This window comes from Anomalospiza imberbis, chromosome 1, assembly GCF_031753505.1.
Source record: "Anomalospiza imberbis isolate Cuckoo-Finch-1a 21T00152 chromosome 1, ASM3175350v1, whole genome shotgun sequence".
Classification (NCBI taxonomy): Eukaryota; Metazoa; Chordata; class Aves; order Passeriformes; family Viduidae; genus Anomalospiza; species Anomalospiza imberbis.
The window spans coordinates 102,988,160-103,008,570 of NC_089681.1; the positions used below are offsets into that span (position 1 = coordinate 102,988,160).

At 37.6% G+C, this 20,411-nt stretch overlaps 1 protein-coding gene across 4 annotated transcripts in view; it reads right to left on the bottom strand.

Annotated features, from left to right (window-relative positions):
- Window positions 1-20,411, bottom strand: part of UBP1 (upstream binding protein 1) — a 40,014-nt gene that overhangs the window by 7,984 nt on the left and 11,619 nt on the right. For 3 of the 4 annotated variants that reach the window (XM_068203153.1, XM_068203148.1, XM_068203142.1), the window contains exons 2-8: window positions 17,847-17,998; window positions 11,640-11,716; window positions 9,373-9,478; window positions 8,659-8,765; window positions 7,314-7,466; window positions 7,047-7,157; window positions 6,397-6,504 (exon numbers count right to left, since the gene is read on the bottom strand). In XM_068203153.1, coding sequence (XP_068059254.1) covers window positions 6,397-6,504; window positions 7,047-7,157; window positions 7,314-7,466; window positions 8,659-8,765; window positions 9,373-9,478; window positions 11,640-11,716; window positions 17,847-17,998 — 814 coding nt within the window. The remainder of the gene's footprint in view (window positions 1-6,396; window positions 6,505-7,046; window positions 7,158-7,313; window positions 7,467-8,658; window positions 8,766-9,372; window positions 9,479-11,639; window positions 11,717-17,846; window positions 17,999-20,411) is intronic. The other variant, XM_068203160.1, reaches the window with a different exon arrangement.

The following is a 20,411-nucleotide window of genomic DNA, read 5'->3' on the forward strand; positions in this document are numbered from 1 at the left end:
CTATCCACACATTACATACAGATATTCCAGGTAAAAATCAGCTCTGTTTTATCTTGTTCTTTTATGAAGACTTCTATTCATACTGTCTTCTCTTTTAAAAAAATATAGAGATTATTCAGTTCAAACCAAAACCAACCAACCCCCAGCCACCTGCTGGAAAAAAAGTTATTTTATCCTGCACAGGATGAAAGGGCTGTTTAAACTGCAGGGCTAATGATATGACAAAAAGTTTTCCGTGATATCAAGTAAAGCTATGAAGCTAGATTGCGACTTGTGGATAAATTTAATGTCTCTGCCTTGAGAGCTATAAACACAAACAAAATTTTCAGTGGAAATCTTGTGGATTCAAAATTTTTAATAATTTACTGCAGGACTAAAATGATGCTTACTTACATGGACTGATTTTTCTGAACTGCTTGGTAAATTAGAATTTTTTAAACAAGCTTAAGTCATCACAAGTATATGATAAGCCAGCTGTCAAATTCTGTCAGTCTTATTTTGGGTATTTTTTTAAATCATCATGATAAAACTTTTCTAAACAAGGCTACCTTTTAGTGCTTCCAACAGTACTACAAATCCAGTATTTTAAAGAAAAACAAAAACCAAACAAGTCTTGATATGTTCAAAGACATGATTAAAACAAGCAAGCAGCCCAAGATCAGGTAAGCCAAGACCATGCCTGTTAAGATAAAAAAGATTTCTGATATACTTATCATGTACCTGTACAAAGCTAAATACCTTGTAAGAAATTTCCAGATTTATATCACAGCCTTGTAGAACAGGGTAGAGGGTATTATTCCATTAATACCAATGGAAATTTGTTTCAACAATTTTGTGTTGAAAAATCCTTCCTCTGTTTGGGGGAAACAGTAAATAAGGGCAACACCAGCTGCCACCTTCTGTAAGAGAGTTAGCAACATTTATGTGCTGGACCCCAGTCTTCACTTGTTAGCATAAAATGGCAAGTTCCTCAGAATGGCATATGGAATTAAAATAAATTTGTCTTGCATGCAAATAGCTTACAAATGAGGAACTTTATCTGTCTGAGATTTGACTCGAATCTCAGCATTTTTGTTAGCCACAGAGTCCACAGTCTTTGATTACGTAGTCAAAGCCACCCTTTGGGCTACAACCAGTGCCCCACACAGAGCATGCTCCTCTATGACCTGGTAGGGTGACACATTCCTCCTCCAAATCAGTATATTCCCACCTGTTGTCTCTCTTCTCAAACTCATTTAATATTAATCTCAAAGATGTTACATCAAGTAGTTACAAGTAGCCTTCTTTCCCTAAATATGTGATCCAAAGCTGTAATTTTAAAATAAAAGCCCAACATAGTAACGCTAACTTTGCTCCTCTGAAATACTTCGAAAGTGCAATTAAAATTCTTTATTTTTGTGACATTCTTTTCCAAAATTTTAATCCAAGATGTTTATGTGAGCACACAGATGCAAGTTCCACATCCTTGGCAACCATTTCCATACAAGATTCTAGCCACCATATATTTCAATTCAGGGGCAGAGAAGAATGCACTGGTGCCAGAGAACACCTTTTGAGCCATTCCCAAGGTAGGTACTGCAGCTGGTGTTTCTGTCCTTCAAACCCTTCAAGCTGAAGTTCTTCACAATGAAGATCTGGGTTTAAATCCAGGAAGAAGCACATTTGAAGTATTCGGAAAAATAAAATCCCAATCCAAAGCAAGTAGCCTTTCTTCTCCCACAAACACGCTTTCCTGCTTTGTCTCCTACTCCAGAAAAAAACACCACTAACTATCCACTGAGACTGCTTAGGTTAGTTAAAGACTGGTTAAAAAGAAAAACTAAATAGTAAGTGCAATACTACTGCAACACATCTATTGCCTCTGTTTTCCTTGTTTCTGTCTTACAGGTTGGGGAGGGGAAAATGAGTATTTGAGCACTGAGATACTTAATTCTGAAAGGTTCAAGGAACCAGAAAGTCTTCAAGCAATTAACCCGAGCCGATTACGCTTTTGGAATCACTCTCATGCACACATGTCCTGCACTTCACAAACTGGATTAAGCAAATGCCTGGCAGACCAAATCCATTAACACTACAAAGACTAAGCAAGGATGTGTTTTCTTTTCTAACATCCAGCATGATGATTCTGGATTGAGGGGGGTGAGGGCTACAAGGGGAAAGGATCACAGAAAGCGGCACTGCTTCCCTGAAAAAGCACCTGCCATTGTCACTGTCAGGGACAGAACACAACTTCATCCTTGTGGACCGATCCATCAGGATATTTCTTACATTCCTAAGCCAAAACTGAGTTAACCAAGGGACATTCAGGAAGTTAATGATACTAATACAGAAGCCCCTGACCAGTAGACAAAAACCTAGGAGAAAATTGTCACCCTGCCACAAGGAAGCATTCAATTCTGTAAAGCGCCATCACAGAACAGAAAGAAGACTGGTACTGTGTCTTTACCTGTAATTAGCAATTAATACAGGCAGATGAATTTGCCAAGATCATATGTTTTTGAGGTCTGAAGACTAAATGCCCTCCATTACTAGTACACTGATACAATACTACTGATACCACTATACTCCAGAAACAATGTCTTATTTCCTAATAGGGATCAATTCAGGAGAAAACTATTTTGGTTTCAAATGTTTAACAGCCTTCTGTAAAGGCCACAAATGAAGTTTTACTGAGTTAAAATGAAATGTAAGAGTTCTTTCTAACTATGACTTACCAGATTTAAGATATATAGCATTTAAACTCAGAACATTCCTAACTGCAGAGGAATTGCAAAATCTCAAATTATTGTAAGCCGTGGTTTAATGTAATATCCCTTCCTATCTCCAATATACTGGAATCTGCCCAAATTCATGCCTTACTCAGAGAGTAAAGCTGAACTTTGACAAAGAACTCCATACTATATTCAAAGACCAAATAAACATGAAAACAAAATACAAAACCAAATACAGTAAGTCTAATTTGTTCTCCAATTTAGACTTACACTTGGGCACATAGCACCTCCTTAGAGAATAAAGCATCAATTTTCTTATACATGGTATGGAGCTTTTTCAACCTTTCATGTCTACAATTTAACATTCCAATTTACTTCAAGGTCTACACCTGGAAGTCTTTTAACTTCCGTGTGCTTTATAATCAACCCTATATGCAAAAAATGACCATTTGACTGGGTTTAATCAGTTTGTAGTTTATATATTCAAGCTTGTGACATATAAAACACAATACTATAGAAATCAACCAAAATACTGCAGACAGAAAAAAGTGCAAAGGCCCAACTACTACAACACAGATTTTCCCGCTTTTACAAATCCAAAGCAGGGTATAGAAAACAGTGGGGATTTTTTTCCCTTTTTCATTAGATAAGAACTAACTTTTACATAAGAAGAGAGAGGAAAACAAAGTGCCTCCTTCATAAAGTGGCCCCTGAATGAAGGTCACATGTACGTAAACATCCACTCTGAGGTCCAGAAGGCAAGGTTAAATTTGTAGCCTTTTATACCTCCAGAAAAAGTTAATGGTCCACAGTATGAAGAGTCTAAGGAGCAGTTTAACTGTGTCCTGTCTGTTTGGACAACACTGAGATAAACACTGCAGAACTGCAGTGAATGCACTGAATTTTGATTCATCCACTGAATTCACAGAAGTAATGGAAAAGCTTATCTAGACGGCATTCTTATGAAAATAAGTGATAAGTGAAAGATGGGTGATGGTAGTTAGAAAAAAACCCCTCTGGTTCTTTGGAAGGACAGAAGAGCCGAACAACCACTCAGAAAGGAAGCTTCACCAAATTCCTTACATTATGTGAGAAAGCCATAAGAATTAAATTGGAAAGAAAACATATTTGATTCAATGTTTTCTGAAGGAAGCATAGTAAGAAACCAATCTGTCCAAACCCAATTGTGACTGAGCTGGAAATGATCACATAGGAGAAAAAAAAAAAAAGACACAAAAATTGTAATATCTAACAAATAGAACAGCAGAATCTTGGAGGGGTAAAATAAAAAAGCCAACATACAAAATGAAATGCAAAAAGCAAGTAATGAAAGGTTAGGTTAGGTGTAGCAGGAAGATAAGAATTCACAGCTTTAAAATCAAAGAGAATTGTAGACAGGATCAACAATAATTTCAAAATTCAAAAAAGGTAACAGAGTACTATTTCTGGCAACTAGTAAGCAGCACTGATTAAGTCAGCATTTTTGACTGCATCGAGTAAAAATACATTCCAAACAATTCTGGTTTGTTTTTTTTTCTGTAATAGAGCTACAGTTCCTACAGGACTTGTAGGATCCATCATATAGAAACCCATAAAATGTGAAATAGTGTCCATTCCGTACTTAAACATAGGGAAATAGGTCTTCACTTTTTGTGTCTCAGCACCTCTATGACAATAGTACTGCACATATGGAACACTTGATCTGCATCTCTGAGGGAAGTCTGGAAACAGTCAAAGCTTCTGATGACCACATTTACGAAGACAGATTTGCAAGGACAGAACTGCTTTAAGCAGAAACATTTATTATCCTTGTCCATATTTACAGGGCCCACAAAAATAAGCCTGTCTTGTGACAAAAGGTCAATGAATTGGCCTTCAAGAAGTAGATCAGATACCCCTTTTCTACACCAAGCAAACAAGTTTCACCTTCTATAGCTAAAACCAGTACTGACTGCATAGAAATAACCAAGGCTTTACTATGAATACAGAAAAAATAGCGTTTCTTGGTATTTTTTATGGGCTTGATGATTTTGCTAATGATAAAAAACATTGTAATGATGGAAATCGCATGTGTTGAAATCTGCAAACAACACCAAGTTAGCAATGCTGAAAATATTTCATCTAGTGTGAATAAAATTCAAAATGGTCTCAACAAACTGACCAAATTATCTCAAGACAGCATTTTATTACAGGCAAATGAGAAACAGGAATTAAGTGAACTGGAAAGCTGTACATAGCTCCTATTCAAAATAGCCTGTGGGTCATTATCCTTTGTGTGCTTTGGGAAAGACATCAGAAGTCCAGTACCGTCCTATCTAAGCTCTTCTTCACTACAATTAAGGTAACGTAGAATTAAGGTAATTCATAGAAGCTTAGTATTCCAAGAGATTGTTAAGGAAAAGTTAGACAACTTTTAGTTATGATTAGCTACAGTTTGTCCTACTCCGGACAATGGACTTGTCTTATCTGTTTAAAAATACCTTTCTCTGTTATTCTTCCTATAAGCAACAATCATTCAATGAAATACTTGTAATAGCAGGAGAAAAACAGAGAAATCCCTCCAAGGACAAGCTTGAAAAGATGCTTTATAAGCAAAAGTGATAAAAGTCTGTTTTCTCCTGCCTCTCCCCCAGGGCTAGCTGGAACACGTAAAAGAACGCACTGCCAAAGAATCACAAAGGTGCACCTTAAAAGAAAGAACAAAATCCAGAAAAAGAAACAACAGCCAAGAACAGTAGAAGGTAAATTCAGATAGCTCAGGGCGTACAATAGTTTTGGGTGCACAAAACAAAAAATCCAAATATCCTCCAAAGAACCCACCTGGCTAATATTGCTTGTTCCTTCCCACCCAGTTACATGGGTATTCACTGAAGTATTTTATAACCTAAATATAAAACTTTACATGTCACTTTCACAGATCATAAATACGAACCAAATCATGCCTAAGCACTATTAGTAAAGAGCTTCAGCACAGTATGGCTGTTCAAAGAACAGACAAATAATGGCTTTCCACAGTCATGTTACTGATTGACATTTAAACTTGCCATATGAAAGATGTGGAATTGTTCCTCCTTAAGGAACAGCATTTAAGAAATCTAAAATGCTAACCCTTGGCAGGATGACTGCACAGGACATATGTCAGGGAGGGCACAGGATATATGTCAGATTCCCTCTGAAGTGCACAGATAGGGTTAACATAACAGATCATGAAGATGAGCTGACTCTTCTGAACTGCATCAAATCTGCTTGGAGCATAGTATGTAGATGGCCAAAGGAAAAATCACTAACAACCATCTGCAACATGACATGGCTTTTTAAAAATACTCATGTACATGAAAACTTCTACTGAATATAAGTACAAATAGGAACAAACCACTAAATTTAACTGTTCTTACTTCCACTAATTACACATGTATAGCAAAGCAAATTGCTATTTCATTTCAAGTCATATAAACTGAAAGCTCTTGACTCAAGTTACCCAGTCCCTCTGCAACAGTTTAAGTGTTAGATTTAGGAAGGATTCCTTTGCTGAAAACAAACATGGAGTAATTGAGATACAAAGAAGTGAATAAAATTAAGACACAGCAATCAAAGCATTTTTACTTTACATAATGGAAGTTTCTCCTATATCTAACACTGCACAAGGTTATCTTGCATAATCAAAAGGTAAGCAGAAGTCCCTTACACTGCCTCGCTTTGCCAGAGAATCACCGTAGTCTGCTGGCAAAGTCCGCTTGCTGGACTTTTTCTGCTCATGTTCAACTGCATCTTCAATTATAGGCTCAAGCCTCATCTGGACAAACACCAAAGATGTGGATCAATTTCTTTTCATTATACAGTGAGGAAAAATCTAAAAGCCTTTTAAAAACTTCTGAAATATTTAGAAAACTGCATAAAACTCACTGATGTTTAAATAAAAAACCTAATGAGGCTCTGGCCCTAAATTCAGTAATCTCTGAAAAACAGACTTTGAAGCTCAAATCTGGTAAATAAACTTTAAGAATCCCCCCCCTTTTTTTTTTTTTTTTTTTGCTTTTCAGCTGCAAGATTTTGAAATCTGTGTCAAAAGTCTTGCACAAGGGTTCAGTACAGTCAGTCAAACAGTGTTCAATCTAAAGTGTGTTTTACTACAGCATCTATTGATTATCTAAATTCAAGTTTACTAAACAAAATCTTAAAAATGAACGTTGATGCTTGCTGGACAAGTGTGTCAAATAAAAAGTTTATCTCTAGGCAGAAATAATTCTTCCCCAACCCTTCCAAGACTGCAGCTAAGTAATGTGCTGTATCTATGTATATTCTCCTCAGACAGCAAATGTAATTTTATTTTGTTACCTCTGTAAGAACTGTGGTGTCATATGAAGGCTGATACTTCTCTTTCTCATGTGCAGTTCGCTTTTCCATCTTTTCCCTGTCTGTTTTCTGTTTTCTGTCTGCTCCTTTGGGCTAAAAATGAACAGTTATTTGAACATGAACACAAGTGGGAAATTGTTTTAGAACTGAAATATGATCTCAGACATGAACCATTACAAGCAATAATATAATGATATCCCATATCTTTATGAAAACTTAGAGACTAAAGGATCTGTTTTCTAATGTTACCTTAAAAACTTTGATTTGACAACTGGCTGAATGCAGATGATCTGTATATTCTCCATTTTCAGTCTGTTTAAAGGTGTCAACCTGAATCCTAAAAGGAACTCCTTTCTCTCCTCCGTGTTTACGAGGGGTAAATTCAGTGCTGATACAATGTACCTGAAAAGAAACAAGGACCAAACAAAAAGGACCCTCAGAAGCATTTCAGGCATGAACTTTTTTATATGTTACCTACATCATATGAAGTTTCTTGTAAAAAATATAGCAAAGCTATAGGTCACTGACTAGAAGAGTTTTTCATCTCATGCATCCTCATCTCAGAGTATTTTCAAACATGCCCAACTCCTTTGAAACTTCAGAGACTTTTTAATCAGTGTGTAATTGCTTCAGCTGCTACACCAGAATGAACACTGTGTTTATAAGCTATAAAGACCCCTTAAGGGTATCTAGGGAGAAAATCAGTGCAATAGAAGATTGTTATGAACAATCTCACTGGACAGTGCTCCCAATTTATTTTGCTTCCTTATGGAATTTTAAGCGAGCCTGTATAACCCAACTATAGTGGCATAATATGAGTTCCATTTTCAGTCTGTTATAATTTCTTCTAAGGAAATATAAAAAAAAAAACTATTCCCTAATTTATCTCACATTTCTTCAAGGCAACTGCATTTTAGCAATTATGTAACTCTTACTAAAAAAAGTATCTTTATCTAGATCAAAGTTAATTTACTGACAATATAGAATTTAACCTATTTTGACAGCCAGAGTGAGAAAAGTTGCGACCTGAAACTTCACAGCCATACCTTTTTATAATGAAATCTGATCTGAGACAAAAGTAAGCAATGTGAATATGAACATTCCATCTAAATAATTTCCAAAGAAAGCACGCTCAGTTGCCCTGAATATCAAATACACAGATAAAGAATTCCTACAAGGCAACATACTGACATAGTAAGAAACATCTTTTGAGTGTCTGATTTAAAACCCTTTTTTTGTAGGACAATACTTTTAATTTTGAATCCTTAAGCCCAAGCTTCTGCTGAAAGTAGTATTAAGAGTTACTGAGAGGAATGTAAGTTAATTCTTATACTTCATACAACTAAATATTTTAACTATGACAGCTTTCTTCAAAGAGTTTTTTGAAAGCTTTTTATTTAAGTTTTCTATAAACCCAAATTTAATAGAAAAACCTTACTAGGGACTCCAATAAACCTATGAACCTGTGTTTTTTTGGTATTTCATGGCCATCCCACAAATAATAAACCAAGAAGCTTTGCAATTCAAGTATACTATGCTGTTTGTGACCTGAAAGGCACCAAACACAGACATCCAGTCAAATAAAGTTTCAAACCTGAATAAAAGCAGATGTACATTTTGTTGGATCCCATAAAAATTCAACTGCGTTGAGCTGGCTTGGATTTGTCTTGATATCAATGACTCCAACAGACATTGGAATATCTATTAAAATAAATAGCATATATTTCAGAACACTCATACAGCAAGTAAACACTATAAATAAATCGTAATATAAGGTTACCATCACCGTCACCACCAAGGTAGGATGGAAGAATGTGGGCTTTGGTGGCTTGACCAGTTTCTCCTATAGGACTGATACAAAGAATCTTAGTAGATTCGACATACAAAGTGCTCAAGGTTTTGGGCACTTTTTCATTCTCTTCCCCTGCTGCCACCCCTGAGGTTATGCACCAAAAATGATCAAGTTACACAAAGTACAGAAACCACGTTGGCACCGTTTTCACAATCTAATAAAGAAAGTTACTTCTGTCTGTGCTCTCACAATCACTGCAACACTTAGCAATCAAAGTCAGAAAGAATATTAAATGTCTAAGGCTGCAGAGCTACTATCTTACTTTTATAGCACTTAAAATTTGAAAAGAACATAGAAGTGGTAAGAACATTTATATTCAAAACACACACTATGACAAAGCAGCATCCAGAAATCTGGTCTGTCCTTTTTCATCAGCCTGAGCATAAATGCAAACGTGATCAATTTATATTTGGAAATTGAATTCCATACAGTGGCAACAAACAGAAACAATTATACCTAAGTCGAGTAGCCTGTCCCCAGGGCGATTCCACTTCCAACCCTCTAGCTGCTGGTGCTCTGTGTACTGCAACCTTCTGTCATGGAACACAACTCTTATAATGCTCTAACAAAGAAGAAAACAAGCCTGTGATGAGCCACAGAGTTACTACAGATAAAAGTACTAAACCATCCCAAAATAGCCACAGTGCTAATAAATACATTATTTACAGCAAAAATTTGGCAAGCATCAGTACCCCAAAATACTCCAGAACACAGAAATAGAACTGAGCAGCCGGAGATACTTGAAAATGTTGTAAAAATGAAAGAGAGAATTACATCTGATTGGATACTCAAAAGGTCACTATGAATTACATACAGTGAGCTGAGCAATGCTGGCAGCACAGTACCAACGGTGTGTAGGCAACATCAAATTATTTTAGAAAGCAAACACCAAAGATTTCATTTATTAAAAAAAGTGGTGAATATTACTTGATTATTTTTTCACTGGGAATTTTGTGAACTTGTGTAGGACATTTTAAGAAATAAAACGGAAAATTCTCTTCCTAGTACTTGTAAGATATTTACAAAAAATCTATGATTCTACTTAATAGAATTAAAAAGTTCCAAACTTTCTCAACTTCTCTAGATTAAATAGTCATCCAGAACAACTACAACATGATTAATTTTGTTCAGCTAGAAGCAATTATCTAACAATACCTATTTTTGTGGGCAGTTTTGCTACTGTTAAATGAATGCACATATAAAGCCATTTGTTACAGACAGGCTGGAAAAATACTGTACACATTGACTATTACACAACAAAGAGAAAGTAGACAGATTTGCCTATTTTTTCCATTATTCTACAGTCTTCCTTGTATCAATGGCAGCTGAAAGCGTCCACAAAATCCAAGAACTTTTATATGGAGTGCCTCATCAAGATAGATTGCACTTCCTTGTGTTTATTTCAAAGATAATGGAGAGCAAATGTGTGTGTGTGTGTGTGCATGTACACAAACACAAATGCACCATTCCTTCTGCACTGCAAACTAGCACGTTTGGAACTCGGAATTATCTGTAGCCACCTTCACCCCCATGAAATTATTTCTTTGGTAAAATACTGGGCATTGATGCAGCATTACAATACCTTGCTATGGTAAAATTGACTTTTCTAAACTTTTACACTGCTTTGCCCTATTGTATCTACCAAATGACTCATCACCCACATACAAACCTAGAAAATTACAGAAGAGAGACACTCAAGGCGACAAGGAAATAGCACCTAAGGGGGCAAAACAGTCCACATGCTTATAACAGCAAGTCACCATGCCAGGTTGTCAAAAGTTTAATCACAGAACTCTCAAATTCCACTTTTATGCTTGTGCTTAACTCTTCTTGAAATGATCTCTAAACAAGCATCCTGCAGACAAATAAGAACAAGGCCTAGAACCATACAAGCAAGCCAAAGTTCACAAATTACACAGCCCAAAGCTGGCAGGTAAAGATATCGCCTCCCACAGGCACACTGTTCTGGTGCATTTATCAGCACCACTTTCAAAGTGACCTGAATTGAAGTTTTTCCCTTCTTTCCTAATACCCGAATAAGATTTTTTTGAGAATTCAATAAAATCAATCATCATCAGGTGCTCAGAAGAAAAATCCAAACCCCTCCATCAGTTCTTTTAATCATATGTACTCCAAATTTGTTAATTTTTCAGTTTGTCTCATATTCATATTTCATAAAATACCTCAGATCAACAGTGCCTTCTACTAATACTGAAGCACAAGGAGACAAATCGAACTGAGGAAAGGGTCTCAGCTGTGGAACAAACTGCTCAACAAGCAGCAAAATTAGAGATCCATTCTCCTATGGATGTATCTCCAATATCCCACTGCTGCAAAACCCACAGTTTGGCTCCATGTGTTTTCTGTAACACTTAAGAAACATGATCACAATACCTCCACTTTTATCTAAATGATCCTCTACCTTCCTCTCACCTCTCCTAATCACTTGAAATGGACAATGTGATGGCTCAGAAGACACTGGGTACAAAATATAGACACTGGATACAAAATCTACAGACAACTATCTTAAGCTTTGCATAAATACTTAGGTCTACAGTGCACACAAGTGCACATTGGGCACTTATATCCATACATTTTTATTTGTAAACATCACTGGTCCACATATTCTGACCAATACCTAGTGACAGCAGAAAAAAAAAGAATTCCATAAAATATATAGTCTCTGGTTTGTTAGTAACACTAGCTAGTGAACTTAAATTCACCTTCACCAGTTTTCCATTGATCTCTGGTATGTCTCCAGCTTTCCGATTATCTAGCATCCGGATCTCATAGGACTGACCTTTAAAGAGAAAAAAACTGCATGGGTAAAAGAGCAAGAGCACAAGGTTATTTTGTGTTTAATGCATTTAGATTACCTTTTGGTTCACAGTACACAAGAATACCAGTACCTGAAACTTGGTTTTGAGAGATCCAGATAGAAACGTGCACTTCACACCATGCAAATTAACAAAACACGCAAATTAACAAAACAAAGTGACACTTTTTGGACTCCTTAAAACCAGAGATATTTTCAAAGTTTAATTATTTAATTTTGTGTCAAGTGTAACTACTTGCTTCTCTATTTTTTTTCCTGAAAAAAAAAACATTTCAAGGCTGAATTCCTTTTTTTTTTTGAAACTGCTGAATGGCAACATACCGAGAACCATAACTAGTCTTCCAAAACAAATTCCTGTAGAGTTTTCTTACTTTTTCCAAAATATAAGTACTATTCTCTCATGTTTAATTTTGTCCATATGCCTGTTGCCTATGTATGATTTTATGGTCTGTATGATTTCAGAAATAGACCTTTAAAAGAGACAGTTACTGTTTATATCAACACTGTAAGCAAACCTATCTTTCCAGTGAATATGATAAACTGTTGTGCTTCAAAAGCAAAGCTTGTAGCCATTTATTTAATTACAAGGATGTTTTTTTCCTTCCAGAGTGAGCAGCACATATTCATTTGCAAAATCATATTTCCCTAACTAAAACATGGGACAAAATAAATTTCAACATCTTCACTAAGATGAAATGCAGTAAAATCATCACCTACACTGCCCTTCAGGCTACCTTTATTGGTCCAATGTATAACATATTTAAGACATTCTGACATGCCCTACAAGGCAATAACCCTGTGAATGAGCAAATAACTTCTTCATCTCTTTTCACTTTTCACAGACTGATGTTACTTCCAACTTATGGACCGTTTCTGGGGTTTTTTTTTGCTAAAACACAATAAGCATATTTATGTATATACTCTACACATGTACAGGCTTTCCTTACCCAAGCAGCATGTGAACACTGATACAGTCATTGATGACATATATCCATATTAAATAGATGTTCACCTAGCGCAGCTGAGTAAATAATATGTAATTCCTCCTCCTATATTTAATAGGAGGAAACTTTTCCTGTTAGTGTGATTCGTTCAATTACCAGTGTTATTCTACTCACACAGCTATAACACACAAGTTCAACTATATTTAAAGTCAGCATTTCTTGGATCTGGCAATATTAATAAACTTTCTCAAATATTTCTCTGTTCTCTCTCAATGGTTTTTTTTTGGCAGGGGCATAGGGAGGTGGGTGAAGAAAAAAAATTCTGATTGTTTCCTCAAGAAGTATGGCTAGCCTTTCATAGGCACAAAATAGTATTAAGACAGTAGATTTGATAAAGGAAAAAATCAAAGAATACAAGACTTGAAAATGTAAAAACAGCTCTGGAAATTTTCAAGACAGAGGAATAGATACATTCCATTTTGGAGTTTTGGACATGTAGCTGCTCTGAAAGTGTGAAAAGCACCACAGCACTGATTTTTGTCATCCCTACATAAGACCTATATACACTACTTTCTCTGTTCTTTCTTGGAGAACAGCCAGAGGAGCAAGGTGACATAGGCTATGGACCGTAAGTGAATCCAGTGTGAACTAAATTCACACTGAACCTGTGGCAGCTTCATTCACAAAAATCCCAGAATGTTCAAGTTTGGAAGGGACTTCTGGAGGTCATCTTTGGCAATTCCCCTGCTCAAGGCAAGGCCACCTACAGCCAACTGCCCAGCACTAAGCCTGGCTGGTTCTGAGTATCTGAAAGGATGCTCATTGAGACCATACTTCATAAGCTTCTTGGTAAAGATCTCATGGGAGAAACCAGCAAAAGCCTTACTGAAGGAAATCACTTGTAATCAATATCTACTACCCTCTCCTTGTCCACCAAGCCACCCAGTTCATCACAGATGTTTATCAAGCTGGTCAAGCATGATACCCCCTTGGGAAATCTGTGCTGACTCCTCCTGGTGATCTTGTCCTTTATGTACCAGGAAATGGTTACCAGGAAACACTGCTCCATCACCTTCCAAGGAAGCCTGTAGTTCCCTGGGTCCTCCTTTTTGAAGATCAGAGCAACATTAGCTTTGATGTAGTCTCTAGCACCTCTCCTGGTCACCAAGATCATTCAAAGACTGTTATGGTGGCCTCACAGTGACACAGGCCATTGCCCTCAGCACTTGTGGGTGCATTCCATCAGGACCTGTGGATTTATGTATGTTCAGTTTGCTGAAGTACTTCCTGACCTGTTCTTCTTTCACCAAGAGTACATATTCCTTGCTTCAGATTTTCCCCTCATCTCTAAGGCCTGGGATTCCTCAAGACCAGTGATACCAGAAAAGACTGAGCCCAAGAAGGCATTCAGTACTTCAGCCTTTTCAGTGGCTCATGTCACCATGGCTAATGTCCTGTTCAGCAGGGGGCCCACTTCAATTGTCTTCCTCTTTCTATGTAAGTACTTACACAAGACCATCCTGCTTTTGACATTCCTCACCAGATTCAGTTGCAGCTGGGCTTTGGCTTTTCTGATTGCACCCCTGCTGCAGGCCTGGACAGTATCTCTGTACTCCTTTCAGGTTACCTGTCCCCACTTCCACATTCTGTGTGCCTATCTTTTGTATTTGAATTCCCTTGCTTATCACCCATGCAAGCCTCCTGCCACTTTTGCCTGACTTACTGTTCTTTGGGATTTGCTGCACTTGAGTTTGAAGGATGGAGTCAAGTTAATCCTTGAATGTTAACTAGCTATCTCGTGCCCCTCCTACCTCCAGGGCTTTATCCTATGGGACTCTACTCTCCTGAAGTTCAAAGATGTGATCTTGGTTTTCTGCCTTGCTTCTTCCTCTCAGGATCATGAAGTCCACCGTCTTGAAGGCAGGCAAGCCTGACTGACCTTAGTACTTGCAACCCCAAAGAGCCTTTCCCTGTTTCATGAGGTATAGCAGCCATCTTCTACCACTTGGACCAGGAAACTGTCAATCAGCACTTTCCAGTCATGCCCTGCTGCGCTGTCTCTGCAGGAGACATCAGGGTGCTTGAGGTCCTCCTACAAGGACCATGGCCTGTGAATGTGAGGCTACTTCCAGCTCTTCAAAAAACATCTCATCTACTTGTTCATCCTGGTCAGGTGGCCTACAGCAGACACCCACTACAATGTCATCCGTATGACATAATCCATCTATAATCCTTACCATAAACTCTCAACTGGAACATCACCTATCCCTAGGCAGAGCCCCAACATTCCAGCTGTTCTCCCACATAATGCTTAATCTTCCCTCCCTTATCCTCTTGCTCTGCCTTTCCTTAAAAGCTAATATCCCCACACTGTAATATGGCACTTTGCAAGCCATCCCATCATGTCATCATGATCCCAAGATCACACAGATGTCTTAAATCCTCATGCTTGCTTCCTATGCCGCTTGCGCTACTGATGTGTGTGCACTTCAGAGGCACCTCACCATGCTGACTTATCACAAAGGGCTTTGGTGTTTCCTTGGAATGATCTCTACAAGCACTTACTTGCTCATATCCAAATGCTGGAGATGACCCTGTTTAAGCCTCCTTTTGATGATGTTGTGCTCCCTTTCACACTCTTTGCTTATCAACCATGGCCATCACTCCTTCACAGTGCTGCTGTCAGTCACTCCCTCCCTCACTGTTCCTACTTCAAAGCCCTCTTTACCAGGTCAGCCACAAGCTGGCTAAGGTACCTCCACTGCCCTTTCCGAGCTGGATCTCATCTCTCCCAAGCAGTTCTGTGCATTCAAAGAACTCCAAGCTTTGCTGCACTGTGTAAGCCAACCCAAAGAATGCTTCCCTTTTAAAAGCAATTCTCTTCCATACCACTTCTGCTATTCCATATACATCTAGCTGAACAGCAGCCAACTCAAAACACTCAAAACTCCAATGTTTTCAATGGACCCATTTAATGGATTATGCAGTAAGAACCCTGCAAACTCCTGAAAGACCAACCACCATCGCTTCAAGATCTGAATTTCTAGAATCAGCTTCAGATGAACATCTAATCACGTTAAATAGTCCATTAGCTAATACAATATCTCAAGTTGGAAGGACAACACAGGAATTGAATACAACACCCTGCTCGTCATAGGATTACCAAAACCTCAATCACATGATGAAAAACATTAGCCAGGTGCTCCCTGAATTCTGAGTGACACTCTTAGCAATACTAATTAAAATACTTACTGACAGAGGATAAAATCAGGGCTTGTTTAAGTATTGCCTTAGGGAATGTCACCACAGCTTAACAGACAGGGCAAATGTTCCCACTGCTTCTGATATTCCCAAGCCAGGAAACTAAAACAACTGCTGACAAAATTAAAGAGGCTACTTCCTCTTGAAAATTATTTAAGGCAAGACACTGCCTGAAAATGGGGCCAATCCTGAAACCAGATATCTGAATAACCAGGAAATAAATTACTCTTTTGCTAGAGGACTCAATCTAACTCATTACACAAATATACCTATCATCATAATTCAGTGTTGCAGACTGATCCTAATTTTAAGCTGCTTTCAGTATGAAAGGAAACATATCTCACAACTTTTTTTTTTACTTATCACAGAATTTGATGAGTTGGAAGGGACTCATAAGGATCATCGAGTCCCAACTTCCAACACTAACTCCCTGCACAGGACACCCCAAAAGTCATACCATGTGCCCTGAGAGCATTGTCCAAATGCTTCTTGAGCTCTGACAGGCTTGGTGCTGTGACCACTTCCCTGGGGAGCCTGTTGCAGCACCCAGTCACCCTTTGGGTATACACATATAAACACGCTAAGAACCAGTAGAGAAATTTTAATGAAAACATCTTAACCTAGGCAGTAAATTTACTGTCTTTCTGTATGAAGTACTAGCACAGAAAGGAGACTGGCAAACTGTTTTTTTCTTCCCATATTTTTTAAGGAAAGGGTATACCAATGCCCTCATTTTTCAGTCACCAAAACTTCTTTGCCAATGAAGTTTTTACATTGAAAGATATTTTCAAGGACAGATGAAACAGTTACAGTAATTTTAGACACTGCCACTTTAAACGGTAAGCTCTTCTCACAAGCAAGACAGCAAGCACTTTCCTCCTTCAGCCTGATGCCTTGTGCTCTGTCTTCAAACTATAGCACATTCCATTGAGATTTAGAGTCAAAACCCACAAGACAAAGAAAGCTGAACTAGATACAGGATTGGAGATCCTAGGGCATTAGAGCCAGAGGAGGAGGAGGAAGAGGTCAGAGGGTATGAAGCCATTGATATGGTCCAAAACAAATGATAAAAGATTTTGAGTTCAGAATACCAGCTGAGTAAACTTAGGACACCAATGTAATTCTCAGAGGTGAAGAATGTTTCATCATATGGCAATGACTACATTCAGATTATTCAGTGCTCTCTCTAGAAAAAAAAAATCAATTTTCATGCAAATTAAAACCCAGGAACAAAGGGAAAAAAACCCCAGCTTGATTCACATTAAGCATTTATCAAGTTAATTTCTGATAAATGTATACAAACTCCAAAGGTAATTGCACTTGTGATTGTGTTTAAACATAATACAGTTCTGGACAGACATGTCTGGCTAATTTGAGAGCAATTACAGAGGTCCCTTTGGTGCAACACCTCAGGGACTGACATTTTAACATTTATTATGACTTTTGAGGGCTGTTTGTGTGTACCTCATGCATATATCCAATTAACTTGTTCTTATCAATCAAGTTTAAGTAGAAATGCCAAATTAGTCCAGAATTTTCAGCTATTACTACCTGAAATTTGTCTCCTAAAAGCTCTGTTTGCTTGATTGTACTGGGGGATGGAGAGGGGCAACACACAACAGGGAAGAAAAAAAAAAAAAAAAAAAAAGAAAAAAAAAAAAAAAAACCAACAAAGGAAGAAAGACCCCACCCCCACCAGAATCCAAAGGGAAAGTAACACCATACTACAGCTGTGAGCCTACAAATTGAATAACAAAAGACTACTAGTAAGGCATCCTTACAACCTCAATGTCCACAATTTTGGATATATACACACATGTATGAAAACATGAAATACCACTTAAGTTTCAGACTTGCACCACAAGCTGCATTCACATATGTATACCAACCTTGATTCAAGTATGTGAGAGTTTCATCATATAATTTTACTGCTGGAGATGTTGCAGCACACATAACATATTGGAAAGGTGGATGTTTGGTCTCATTTTCTTGTGGAAGGCTGGAATCTTCCTGTTTGAAAATAGGCAGCGCCAAAACATCACTGAAAAGAAAAAAAAAAAAAAAAAGACAACTTTGAGACTGTTGGCCTTTGAGACTGTTTTGATTGAAGTTAAAGAAGAAAAAAAAATTATTTGTGACTTAAAAAACCCCACAGTGAAACACATACAGAATTTTGTTACTCATTTTATTAGTAAAATCTATACAAGCAGTATCAAAAACATTTTCCACCAGAACTTTAGGCTAGGATACATAAACCATACCATGGGACTTAAGCAGACAAACAGTTGCACGGATCCTTTGAAAATCTAATCTTTGGTTCCTGTTTCCACTTAAAAAATTCAGTTGTCTCTTAACTTTTCACCTGTCAACAGAGCCAAGCTTGCCTAACAAACATGCAAATGAAAGCAAAGCTTTCATTTTCTTCTTTGAAATAATGTATTCCCCAAAGTAAGTTACCTACACTATGAAAGTATCTAGTATCTCTCTCCTCATTTAGTACCATTATATCTAACCTATTAATTCTGTTGATAGTCTCAATCTTTTCTTAGGCTTTGGCACATTGATTAGCTGAAAAATGATTAAGCAGCAGATTCACACAACATAAACTATAAAGTTTATGCCACGATACACTTCACTTATCTACAATGCATAACCAACCACCAGAAAAACTTTGGAAATGCTATGTTTCTAGAGATTAAATAAAAATCCATGTTGTCCACAAGCTGTGGTAAGAGAGACAGCTTCACCACAACCAGCAAACACATCTTCTGCTTTCTACAGAAATTAGTAATCTGTATTAATAATAATCTTCCTTGTATACAGGAATCCTTCATAAATTAAATTTTTAGGAGTTTTTCTTGCACTGAATTTTTGTTCATTATGACATCATCTGCATATCCATGCAACTTTCTTTAAAAATGTTTCTAATGTGAATTAAGATTCCATACCGCCTCACCTATTTAGTTTTTAACCAAAATCTATCTTGTTTGTATCTCTCACACTGATCACAAACATGTTTAATCTATTTTGTAAAAGTTATAAATGCCTGTATTGCACCACTATTTGTAGGTTGTACACTAAAATGTTTGAAGCAAAACTGTTTTACTGTTCCTCATTTCTGCAAGAGTCTGCTTTATTTAAAGAAAACTCTATCAAATGTTCTTGAATTCCAGCTCATATCTGAAGAATCAAAAAAGTGTATCATAATAAATTCAAAAAATGAAATGACAGCCAATATTTTTGTGTCACACAGGCTTAGAATGTAAGACTTGGTCTGCTTAAGTCTTAGATATGCAGAGTGCAGGTGGAGCACCCCAACTATTTTTCACAGCAAGTGCTACATTTCGTTAGAGATGCTACTCTCCGGGCTACCTGGAAGATTTTATATTGACAAGTAAATATTTATGAAGGGTGAAAAAGTCTAAGAAATTTGTCTATACCCTGGAGAGACTGCACAGTGTCTCCCCAAAAAGAGAACAAAAAAAGACACCCATACAGGTTTCCTTTCACTAGGAAGTAGCACAGGAGATGCTACAAAGACTGATGTAAGCAGGACAAGGCAGTACACTGTCCGAAAAAGCATTACAAGCCTACTGAACTGTGTCCTAGCTACTTCTGACACCACCTCCTCAAACTGCAGCCCAGAGAAGAATTAAGTAAGTTACAAAGGAAGATATGAAATAACCACTTAAGAGAAGTGGACACCCTTAAAAGAGTTTTCTCATACAGAGGCAGGGATCAGTGAGTAGGATAGCAAAATCCAGATTTGGGTGAGCGCTCCTTGAGGATGACTCAAAGAAACAAGGAGCTGCTTCAAGCCCTGATGTCATCAGGAGGGCGGCACGAGCAGCCCAACACAAGAGGGAGCCCTGTGACAGCGACAAGCAGAGAGAAGTGCGGTCCCAAGACAGGACTGCTACACCAGGAACCCACGCTCGCCTCGCCACACACTTCAGCACCCAAAACACAAGTGCCATTATGAGGAGAACTTTCAAATGGCAAGAACAAGGAAACAATGGCAATGTTTAAAATACCCACATGAGTCAAAGTGCAACAACCAAGGCATGAGAAGTATCTCACCAAATAAATTACCTGTAATTCTCGACTAAGTTCTGCAGCACTTGCCTTCACATAACACACGAGATTAAAGAGAAGTCTTTTGTGTATTCATGAAAAATGTCTTTAAAGCCTTCATTTTCTACTCACAATTTGAAGTTTAAAATGTAGCTGGTCTGGCTTAATAAAGTGTGACGTGGTTAATGAATTAGCTAGCAGACATGGCATTGGAAGCCTACAAATACACCAATTTAGGCAGCTTTTGCTAATACTTACAAAACATAATGACTAACTGCCACTGCAGAAGGAGAAGGAAAAATTAAGACATCCAGCTCTACAACCCTACAATGTAGCTGTAAAGAGAGCACAATGTTCATTCTTAAATGCCACCATTCCAA